Source organism: Salvelinus alpinus, chromosome 2, assembly GCF_045679555.1.
Source record: "Salvelinus alpinus chromosome 2, SLU_Salpinus.1, whole genome shotgun sequence".
In the NCBI taxonomy this organism is placed as follows: Eukaryota; Metazoa; Chordata; class Actinopteri; order Salmoniformes; family Salmonidae; genus Salvelinus; species Salvelinus alpinus.
In genome coordinates this window covers 89,522,403-89,532,720 of record NC_092087.1, presented here as the reverse complement: position 1 = coordinate 89,532,720, position 10,318 = coordinate 89,522,403, and the positions used below count along the sequence as shown (strand labels likewise).

General features: G+C 44.5%; 2 protein-coding genes across 8 annotated transcripts; both read left to right on the top strand.

Annotated features, from left to right (window-relative positions):
- The first annotated feature begins 2,109 nt into the window (after positions 1-2,109).
- On the top strand, positions 2,110-4,588 carry LOC139568112 (uncharacterized). Of its 7 annotated transcripts, none has more exons than XM_071389818.1 (7): positions 2,110-2,296; positions 2,930-3,314; positions 3,419-3,540; positions 3,644-3,697; positions 3,792-3,816; positions 4,243-4,364; positions 4,458-4,588. In XM_071389818.1, exons 2-6 carry the CDS (start codon positions 2,935-2,937, stop codon positions 4,355-4,357), a joined length of 696 nt encoding a protein of 231 aa, XP_071245919.1. In that variant the 5' UTR covers positions 2,110-2,296; positions 2,930-2,934; the 3' UTR covers positions 4,358-4,364; positions 4,458-4,588. The 7 variants fall into 7 exon arrangements, 5 of the variants coding, with proteins under 5 accessions (XP_071245919.1, XP_071245918.1, XP_071245920.1 ...); XM_071389822.1 differs by having other exon boundaries at positions 2,118-2,296; positions 2,934-3,314; XM_071389817.1 differs by having other exon boundaries at positions 2,110-3,314.
- LOC139568111 (uncharacterized) lies at positions 4,461-8,880 on the top strand. Its single transcript, XM_071389816.1, has 8 exons — positions 4,461-4,912; positions 5,225-5,549; positions 5,730-6,528; positions 6,636-6,851; positions 6,948-7,288; positions 7,396-7,646; positions 7,748-7,996; positions 8,093-8,880. The coding sequence occupies exons 1-8, from the start codon at positions 4,665-4,667 to the stop codon at positions 8,598-8,600; spliced, it is 2,937 nt and encodes a 978-aa protein (XP_071245917.1). The 5' UTR covers positions 4,461-4,664; the 3' UTR covers positions 8,601-8,880.
- Positions 8,881-10,318: the final 1,438 nt, after the last annotated feature.

Sequence of the window (10,318 nt, the reverse complement as noted above, 5' to 3'; positions counted from 1 at the left end):
AGGATCGTTCAGGGGTGGTTCAAGGCAACGAAGGGGAAGTCGTCCATTGTCCCAGGAAAAGACTCTCTCCAACGGTATGTTGTTAGTGTTCATGTCCTCCACCTTACTATTATATTGCCTGCCTCTACATTAAATGCTTATGAAGGTTAGGTGATGGCTATCATTATTTTTCAATATTCTCTAATTATTTATCTCCTCTGTTTCAGTTGCCTTCTTGGACTCAACTCGGGCCCTGCAAATTGGCCGGGCACCAGCCGTTTGGTGGAGGCCATTTGCAGTCAGCTCTGCCGAATCCATCCCAGCGCCATCAGCCTACTTTATGATACAGAATGCAGGGATGTGTACTGAACCTGTACCCATAATAAAACAAGGTGCTCTGTGGTCAAATGCATCTAAAGGCTTTAATGAAGTGGCATCTGCATTCATATAGATGATTTTGCAATAGTCTAGGACCAGTAAGAACATAGATTGAATTATCTGCTTTGTATTATTAAGCAAGAGGCCTGACCTATTTCTATAGAAGAAGCCCCTTTTTATATTCAGCATCTTAATTAACTCATCATTATGTTTTTTAAAACGACAACTTAACGTATTTACTGATACACCACCGTACTAGGGACGTACACTTCAATCATTAGAATAATTTTAGTGTACTCTAGAAAACAACATACTTAGTTTTCCATTTATTCAATAATAATTTAAGGTCAAAGGTTTTCTGCAAAATAATGAAAGCATAATGTAGTTCAGATAGAGCATGATCAGCAGGGCGGGCGATAGAGTACTCAACGGTATCGTCTGCATACAGGTGCAGGTAAAATATTATTATTATATATTTTTGACAAAACAATATTATTCATGTATAAAATAGTTGTTTATTAGACATTCTAACATAACACAATATCTAGATACTAAAAAATGTATATGCAACATTTGAACAACAATTTTGACCCCCTCGGGTTATAAAGTATATGACATGACGATACATTGGCTATTTTAGTATTCCTTTTTTATTTACATGTTTATAATTCGAAAGTATATTTTTAGAGTGGAGGGAAATATTTTTTATGTTAAACTGTAGAGAACAAGAACCTTTGGTGAATCAAAGAGTCACTGATGTTTTATATACAGTACCACACATATCCAGAAGGCTCGTTCTGACAATAAACAAGAAGTTTTAATGTTTCAAACGAGGATGTCAAGACAGGTCTGTACTGTAGTACTACGCTATTACACTGTTATGTACTACTAATGTTCTAGTATCTAGGATGTTAAGGAATATCTATAGGGGGGAACATGTACAAGATATAACACATTCCCCACAGCATCGAAGGTTGCTGACACTGACATTGTATTATGTGAAAGTAGCATAAGTATGTGTAACGAGTTTACAATTTTGTTTAAAAGTTCAGAATATGTCTCTTGGGAATATTGAGATGAGGTACATATATTATGTATTTCAATTTCTTACACATTTTTAATAACACTTGTGAGTTGTAGACATATTTTGATTTAGTTCAGCGTTGAGTCTTCACAACCTAATACATATACAACTTTTTTTATTCCCCCCATGGCTATATAAACCCAACTCCAGGTTTCATTTGCATTATAATAATAATTTACAAATGAAAAAGTCAATAGTTAATTGCATATTATGTAATTGTTGATTAGATTATTTTTAATTATTTAGCCAATTTTCTCAACTGTGACCCCCTTGCTTTTATGGTTTATAGGTATCCTCTGCTAGTCCTAAATCCAGACAAAGTCCAAACATATGTGATTGTTATAAAGGGTCTACGTTGAGGGGGAACAAACATATGTGTTCCTGGAAGGGTGCGCTTTCAGGAATGGGGTCACAATAAATATGCTAGAAGCGATAGAAACAAGGATGTATTTCCCAGAAACTAATAGTGTATATCATTGGTAATTCACGGTATCATGGTTCAATGATACGTGGTCCATTCTGCGGACTGATAAAAATACTTTGCAGAATACAAACATTTAGATTGTATACATTGTTGCTTTGGCAATATTGACACAATGTTTTTCATGCCAATAAAGCAATTTCAATTTGAAAAAAATGTAATTTGAGAAAAGACAGCGAGAAAGGAGAGAGAGACAAAAGAACGAAAAGAGAGTCTGTCGTTCATGTCCCGCCTCCCGCAAAATCCACGGAGAAGTTCTTTGCAGTTAGTTCTCCATCATTCCGAGTACTTGTGAGAAAGATAGTTGTAAAGGTAACGTTAGCTATATTTCATCGCGGATTTCGGAACACAGTTGTGTATTTCGGTGAATTAAGGTGAGTTTCAGTCGTTGATTTAGTTGTCATCACGTATTTCAGGAAACATTTGGATGAATTAATGTGAGTTTCAGTCGTGGTCGTAAAGGCAACGTTAGCTATATTTCATGGCGGATTTCAGAACACAGTTGTGTATTTAGGTGAACTAATGTGAGTTTCAGTCGGTTTTCTTGAAAACGAGTCCTGTCGCTAGCTAATAATGTGTAGTAAAGGGCGGTAATAATTGATAGTTAGCTGGCTAACTAGTTAACGTTATATATTTATATATTTAGCCAATGTAGTTAACGTGCAGTGTTAACTTAGTGTACTACAACGCACACTTGCCAGCTAGCTAACGTTATATGTAGAATGAAATGTACATTTAACGCTGTATGGGCCAGTTAGCAAACGTTATATGTAGAATGAAATTGACATTTAACGCTGTATGGGCCAACTGGCTAACGTTATATGTAGAATGAAATGGACATTTAACGCTGTATGGGCCAGCTAGCTAACGTTATATGTAGAATGAAATTGACATTTAACGCTGTATGGGCTCTACTGTAAGCAGGGTAGCTATGTGGTCCACTGTGTATTGCTGTCAACAAATAACAACGTGTGTGTATGTGTGTGAATAACCTCTCTTAATGAAAGGAAGAATGGATTATGTTCACACCCCTGCTTTCCGCTTGGAGCCCTCTGGTGCCCTCACCCTGAGGGCATCTGAAGAGGCTGCCAGGGTTGCCAGGACCATCCAGGAGGAAGAGTGTACAGGTGTAGTCCGGGTGCTGAAGCCACGACAAGTGAAGGCAAAGGCAAAGGCTTGTGTGGTAGCCAGAGGGGGTGACCCGGATGATAGCCGACTGGTGGACAGTGAGAGTGCCATCCAGTTCGGCAAATACCGTGGTCAAACCTTCAAGTGGCTGCTAAGCCACGATGTCGGCTATGCCGTCATGGTCTTGGCTTCTCACCAGCAAGAGAGGGAGATGGGGGACACAGACACGTCTTCTGAAATGGCCAACAAGGACCGGTTTGACTGGTACTCTTTTCCTTAAATGTTGTATTTTCTTATAAAATTACAAAAACATGAAATCAGTCAGAATCACAATACAATTTATAACATTTTCCCAACCATCCGGACAGGTATACCAACCTGTTTCCTGAGGTCCAGAAGGCAGTGGAGGAACGCAGGGTACGGGACGAGACCTTGCCCCCCCGACCTGACCAGGAGGACACAGCAACAGCTGTAGCGCCTCTTAATCCATGTAAATATATATTCTGTAGTCATCTAAGTCAATCAAACAGTAAATCAAACAGTGTAGCAATTGACAATATAACTGTGTCATTATGTTTGTCTGTGTTTCTTAGCTGCCGAGCCATCGGATCAGGAGTTGCTGTCTATCTGCATGGGTTTTGACCAAGGTACTCTATGTTATGGCACTTTATTGTTTATTTCTGTTGAGAAGAATATACATATGAAATGACCTTTCCCCTAATAACTATCTGTTGTTGTTAGCATTAACAGGATACACTTTAAAGTGGTAAGGTAAGTGGTAAAATTGTTAAAACACCTCCTAGCTGGGCTTAGAAATCATTGTAGAATTTCTCATTTTTGCATCCATTTTGCTTGCCATAGAAAAATCCTTCCTCATCTTTTTGTGGAATGAATTGTTTACTGAAGCTTGTCTTGTCACCATTCCAACCTGTATTTCAGTCTGCATCACTTTGCTTTGCCTATTCCTTGCTTGTAGATGTCTACCCACTATACATCTGTCATTTGTAGCTTTTAAATGTAGATTGTGTTTAACCTAGATTCCTAACCTCTACCACTGATAACACTGATCAAAACTTAACCAAGGCTGTCAACAGGCTGTTAACATGTTTTGAAGCTGAAGCTCTATTCTAATTTAATTATTTCACTTATTTCTCTGAAATATTTTGTGAGACTAACTCCTGTGCTCCTGTAGCAGTTCCTACTGCTCCCACCCCCACCGCACCCCCTGCTGTGCTAGCTCCTACTGCCCCTCCTCAGCTCCAGTCAGCCTCCCAGCCAACAGCTGGACCACTACAGCCTGCTGCTGACGCTCAGGTAAACGTCTCACCTCAACTATGACTTGGCTATTTCATTTCACTTTTGGTTGTGTGGGCAAAAGAAATGTATTGATTCTCTGCTCTGTTGCAGGTGCTTCTCCCTGAGGGATGGAAGCAGACCCTCCCAAAGGAGCAGCAAGAGTGGGTCAGTCGGGCCATTTTCATCAGGGACAAGCAGCTCAAATGTGTCCTGAAAAGCCAGCTTGAGCTGTGGTACTTCCCTCCTCTGCCTCCTAACATCAGCCATCAGCCTCCAGCTTCTCCCTCCGCCTACTTCCTCCGGCCATTCTGCCTCTGGATGCCCTACCGCCTGTGGGCCTTTAAGTTTGTGTGCACCCAGCCACGGTGCAAGCGTCAAAAGCTCACAGGCTGTGGGGTGTACAAGACAGTCCGGAGGGTGCTTGACATGGACGGCTGGTATTATATGGGGACAGAGTACCTGGAGTGCCGCCTCTGTAAGAAGAAGCTAGCAGGATGGTCGCTGGATATCTTGGACCAGCTGGACGCAAGTCATCGCTCCATTTTCCCAGCCATCTTGACTTACAGGTTAGTAATTCACACCTCTGAAAATCACAGCTCTTGTTCACTTTGAGGAAAAACAGAAAAAAGCATCATGGTGAGAAAAAGAGGCGGTCAGTAAGTTCTTGTCAACACTAAGGTTTTGATTTTTCAAAGCCCCATTAAAATGTTAATGAGCTCTTTGATCTGAATGTGATCTCTTATCAGGAACTGCCCAAACAAAGCAAAGTGTTTCAAAGTCACCCTTTCCCAAGCCCCTCCTTCCCTTATCAAACTGTTTCCCTCCACACACTCCTCACCCTCTTCTCCTCCTTTCCCCCAATTGTCTCTGTGCATTAGGCTGTCCTGTGACCTGAAGGTGGTCAGGCTGATGAGAGAGAGGACACTGGGGAACAGTGTGACCAGGCTGTACAACCAGCTGAGGGAGCAGCACAGCCTGACCTGGATGAGTCGGACCCTGTACTACCTGTCCGTCTGTGACCACTTTGTAGTCCCAGGTGCCGCACCACTGAGGGTAACACCTCCTCCTCCCTTTTTGGATGTGCCCTCAGCCCAGTGGCTGCTGACTGTCCACGGCTACGACGTTCTGTTCCAGCTGGAGGACTTCAAGGCCAGAGTCACCTCCATCTTTGGGTCCATCCTGAAGATGGATTCAACCAAGAAGGTGATTTAAGATGTTTTGACCAGAAATAATACTAGTTAGTTAGAGACAATCAAATGAATAATCATTTATTATGACTTATTTTATGACTTAATAAATGTATTGTGAAACTTTGTGTCCACTCACTGACATGACTGTGTGTTTGTCTGTCTTGTCTGTCTGTGTTTGTTTGACTCCCCTCAGGTGACCAAGAAACTAGCTGGGACAGCACACGGGACAGCAGCGTGGGCCACAAATGTGGGCAATGAGTACGGCCAGGTGCTCATTACGGTCCTCACTGACAGCGAAGGAGAGGGCCTGCTCCACATGGCAGCTGGCCTCCAGCAGCGCTACAGTAGAGCTGGAGTGGCACCTCCCAAGCTGCTCTACGTCAACCGGGACTGCTGCGCCCTGATGGGAAAGGGGAAGACGGCAGCCATGTTCAGCCAGTGGGATGAACTCATCGTCCGGCTGGATGTGGGGCACCTCATCCGTCGCTTTGCTCGGGGAGTGACAACAGAGAGCCATCCTCTGTATGCTCTCTTTTTGCGGCGGCTCTCCTCCTGCATGTTGGTGTGGTGTGCAGATGATGTGGAGCGCCTGCTGGAGGCCAAGCGAGGTGAGCTCAAGGGGAGCCACATCACGGGGCTCAGCGACGCACAGGTGTTGAAGAGGATCAGCCTGAAGGAGATGGCTCGGCACTGTCGTCGCCGCACGCGCGGGGCGGAGGAGACCGAGCGTCTCATCGGGGAGCTCCTGGAGACCTTCATCGATGCCACAGACACCCTGGGCGTCCGGCTCCTGGACCGTGACCGAATGCAGGCCATCTGGCAGACCCAGAGACGACACCTGGTCTGTATTCAGGACCCCCCTGGTGTCAGCATCTACACCAACAAGGGCAAGGACGTGACCAAGGGAGGGGTCATCCTGCCTGTGTTGCGTTGCGCCCGTGAGTCCACCTCCCTGGAGTCTTTCCACCTCCACCTCAACCGCTTCATTCCTGGTATGTTAAATGTAAAACTGGATCATGTTGTTACGTCATGTTGTGTGTTAACAACTGTGTGCATGTGAGGAGTTCTTATTTCTTGTTGTTGTTGTCGTCATTTATAGGAACAAGTGCGTCTGCCGAGCACTTTCAGGCCTACCTCCTTGAAGGGTTAGTTCGGTGGAATGAGGACCGTGCCGAAGCTGCAGCGGAGGGGGGGGGACAGAAGCAGACCCTGCACTGCTATGATGGTGTAGCCCAGCACGCCATCAATGAGCTGAGCCAGAAGCTCCTGGGCTGCAGTCTTGTGAAGGATCACACAAGGCCTGCAAAGTACACTGGTATGTATTTCTAAATTATACAATTATACACACACACTAAAACATGTGCAGTTCTGTTTATGTACAACTCTTTTTTTTTTTGTCTCTCTGTTTAAGGGGAACTTATTGGGGTCGAGTATCTCTTCTCCCAGACCCATGGTGACCAGAGGTTGGAGTCCAACCTCGGTAAGGACCCGGATGTCCCAGACGGGACACCTGATCTATTTGAGGGAGGAGAGGGAGAGGAGGATGACCTGGGAGAGCTTGAGGAGGAGGATGACCCCACCATGTCCTTGCCCGACCTCGATGACCATCTCTTACTAGTCCCTCCACTCAGGAAGGCCACTCCACCGCCCACTCAACCCAACCCATCCCAGGTACCTGTCGTCACACCCCCTGATGACACTATGGAGGAGATGGACACTGCACCAGCTGCCAGTCAGGACCCGGAGGATGACGTAAGTGCCTATCCACATCCTAAACAGCTCACTCAAGTTTCTTTCCATTCATAACTATTAATCTGACTATTAATCCAACCCTTCCCCACAACTCTTCTAATTTCCAGGAGTACATAGGACCTGATGGGGTTAGTGGATACCAGCACGTGGTCCTCCTGGCCAAGAGTCTGCTGAGGCTGCTGGAGGGGCCATGGATCTCTAATAGGCAAATAGAGGAGATCATGGCTCTCTGGGGAAATCTTCCGGAGAGAGACAAGGCGGCAGTCTCCTACCCCGAGAGGTTCCGGGACCGAGTCCTGCAGGGGAGCTTCAACAATTCAAAGAGCTCAACCGTGACGGGGGAAGAGAGTATGAAGCGGTATGTACTGCACATTGTTCTAAACTCACTACACACATAAAGACATGAGTGTATTTCTCATTAACGTGATGTTTCCTTTTGTTAACTTAATCTACCTTCAGCTCCCTGCCTGGCCAAGGCTCTGGACCTGCTCAGTGGCCCAACACCAGCAGGACAGTGGAGGCCATTTTTGTGGAGCTGTGCCACAAACACCCTGCTGGCAAGACGGTTCTTGGTAACCGGGTCAACAGGTGGGCTGCTATCCTGGGGGACTACAGGAGAATCAGGACCATGGTGCTGGGCAGCCCAAACCTCAATACTCACACAAGGCTGCAACTGTTCCAGGTCAACAAGCTGACCTTGACACAGTGGTACGTTTAAAAAAATATTTTGGTATATTTTATGTGTAGTTCACTGGTTGACAGTGTTCCTGATAACAGTAAACATATTTCACGTTTTTCACACAGGTACAACAAATGGATATCCTCTATGGAGAGAGTGGCCCTGCACCAGAACCGGGACAGCATGACTGCAGAGAGGGAGGAGTCAGGCCCCTTCCACGCTGCAGTCTGGAGCACTTCACCGCTGCCAGCCCCATCAACCAGCAGCACCTACCAGCTGCCAGAGGACAGAACGGGGCAGGCTACACAGCGTGGCAGAGCAGACACTTGTCAGCCACTGCCACCTCTACCGCAACCCAGTCTGCCTACCACCTCCCTCTCTATAACGCCAGTCTCCCAAGACTTGCCCTCGACCTCCACTCCTCTTCCCCCTCCTCCTGCTGGTGGACCCAAGGTCTCCAGGACCACTGAATGGAGAAGGAGGACGAGGCTGGAGTCTGGCATTAAAGTCAGAGCGCACAAGCCATACGAAGGCTATAAGTGCTCGAAATGTGGCAAGCCGAAAACTTCTGAGTTTGGACACAGTATGTATGGTTCTGTGAGATTCTGTGCCGCTACCTCTGGTGGCCAGTAAACTCTGACTGACTGACTGGTGTGTCAATTGTAAAGTCGTTTTTGTACATATGTTCTTTGTTGTTTATTTATTTTTTAAGACATTCATTGTTAATCTCTTGTACATTTAGCTCATTTCAAATCATCTTAACTTGTACAGTAGGTGTAGGGGACATTATGCTGGGTTCTTTCACATGTGACATTCCCTGTGAAATAAATAATAATTGAATGCAAGCACTTTTTCTCCCTTAAATTCATTTTGATTTATTGTCATACACTCTTTAAAGTTAAAACAAATAAAAAGACAAGTAAAACGGTCATAATTTTTCATTTTCTTAGTCAATAAACACACTGTTTACAGATTTGTAACACAAAAACAATAATACAGTCAAGTTCTACTCAGAGATTTGAGATGGCCAGCAGATACTACAGGTGACAGCAGGGAGTCAAACCCGCCCATCCCCCAGTGCCCCTTGTGACGCCCACTAATCTCTGATTGGTTGCTGCACACCTTTACTTGTTGAATTTTGGGAGAGTCTCAGGGAGAGTCTCAGTTTGCCCAGATCTATTAGTCAAGATGGATGCAGTTTTCAATAGGCCAGTCTTTGGGAATATTATCAATGCAGTCTATAACTCTACAGACCGTAAACAAAGAAGGTAACTTGTTTTAACATTATTTATCCACCCTTTTCAGTGTATCTGCTATTTCTAATTCTCACAGCTACATGGGCTGGATAAGGCAGCTCAACTCCTTGCCTGGGACAAGAATGCGTGCTTAACAACAATATTACACTGCTCAAAAAAATAAAGGGAACACTTAAACAACACAATGTAACTCCAAGTCAATCACACTTCTGTGAAATCAAACTGTCCACTTAGGAAGCAACACTGATTGACAATAAATTTCACATGCTATTGTGCAAATGGCATAGACAACAGGTGGAAATTATAGGCAATTAAGAATGCGTACTTAACAATATATTTTGAAATTGATCAGAGGAGGAGGAAAGCACAAAAGGCCCAACTGGAGTTGAAAATAATAAAAAGGCAGCCGAGGGAAAAAGAGGAGAGAGCCCAGCGGCATGCTGGGAAATACAAGGACCCACCTCCACACCTGACATGTTGCCGTCCGTGGTGGCCTCCAGTTCTGAACAGGCTGTTCCCCAAAGGGGAGTAAAAAAAAAGAAAAAAGTAATCTAAATATATTTTTTATTCCATAAATTTAGTTCATCTTACAAAAATAAACAATCCAAACAATAACAAATCAATACAACTTAAGTTAATGAAAAGAAAAACAATCAATTACCCAAAAAATGAATGCGTTCGTTCAAATAACATGTAACAATCATGTTTAAATATAGCAATATATTGTGTGGTGTGTTCATTAAGACACTAATGCCCTTTTGTTCTTCTGTAGACAAGAAACCGATACCAGCTCCAACCGGAAGGTTGTCCCCCCTCCCCGGTCCCCCCTCTCCTCCCCCACACCTGAAATTCAGCCGTCCATGTTGGCCCCCAGTTCTGAACAGACACCCCCCCCCAAAGGTGAGTTCTCTTAAATTCACATTTGTGTGTTTGACTATAGCAATTTCCCTTTGTGTAATGTGTTATAATAAGCCACTACCTGTGTTTCCTCTGTAGACAAGAACCTGAAGCCAGCTCCATCTAGAATCAACAAGGGGGTCAGGAGGAAAGATAAGCGGCGCCCACCAACAAGCAAACCCCCTATTGCTAGAGTTG

Coding starts and splice junctions, on each gene's coding strand:
- LOC139568112 (XM_071389817.1), top strand. CDS start 2,923: ATGAAAGGAAGAATGGATTATGTTCACACCCCTGCTTTCCGCTTGGAG. Junction 3,541..3,643: donor TGTAGCGCCTCTTAATCCAT/GTAAATATATAT, acceptor TGTGTTTCTTAG/CTGCCGAGCCATCGGATCAG. Junction 3,817..4,242: donor ACAGGATACACTTTAAAGTG/GTAAGGTAAGTG, acceptor GTGCTCCTGTAG/CAGTTCCTACTGCTCCCACC.
- LOC139568111 (XM_071389816.1), top strand. CDS start 4,665: ATGCCCTACCGCCTGTGGGCCTTTAAGTTTGTGTGCACCCAGCCACGG. Junction 5,550..5,729: donor AGATGGATTCAACCAAGAAG/GTGATTTAAGAT, acceptor GACTCCCCTCAG/GTGACCAAGAAACTAGCTGG. Junction 6,852..6,947: donor AAGGCCTGCAAAGTACACTG/GTATGTATTTCT, acceptor TCTCTGTTTAAG/GGGAACTTATTGGGGTCGAG.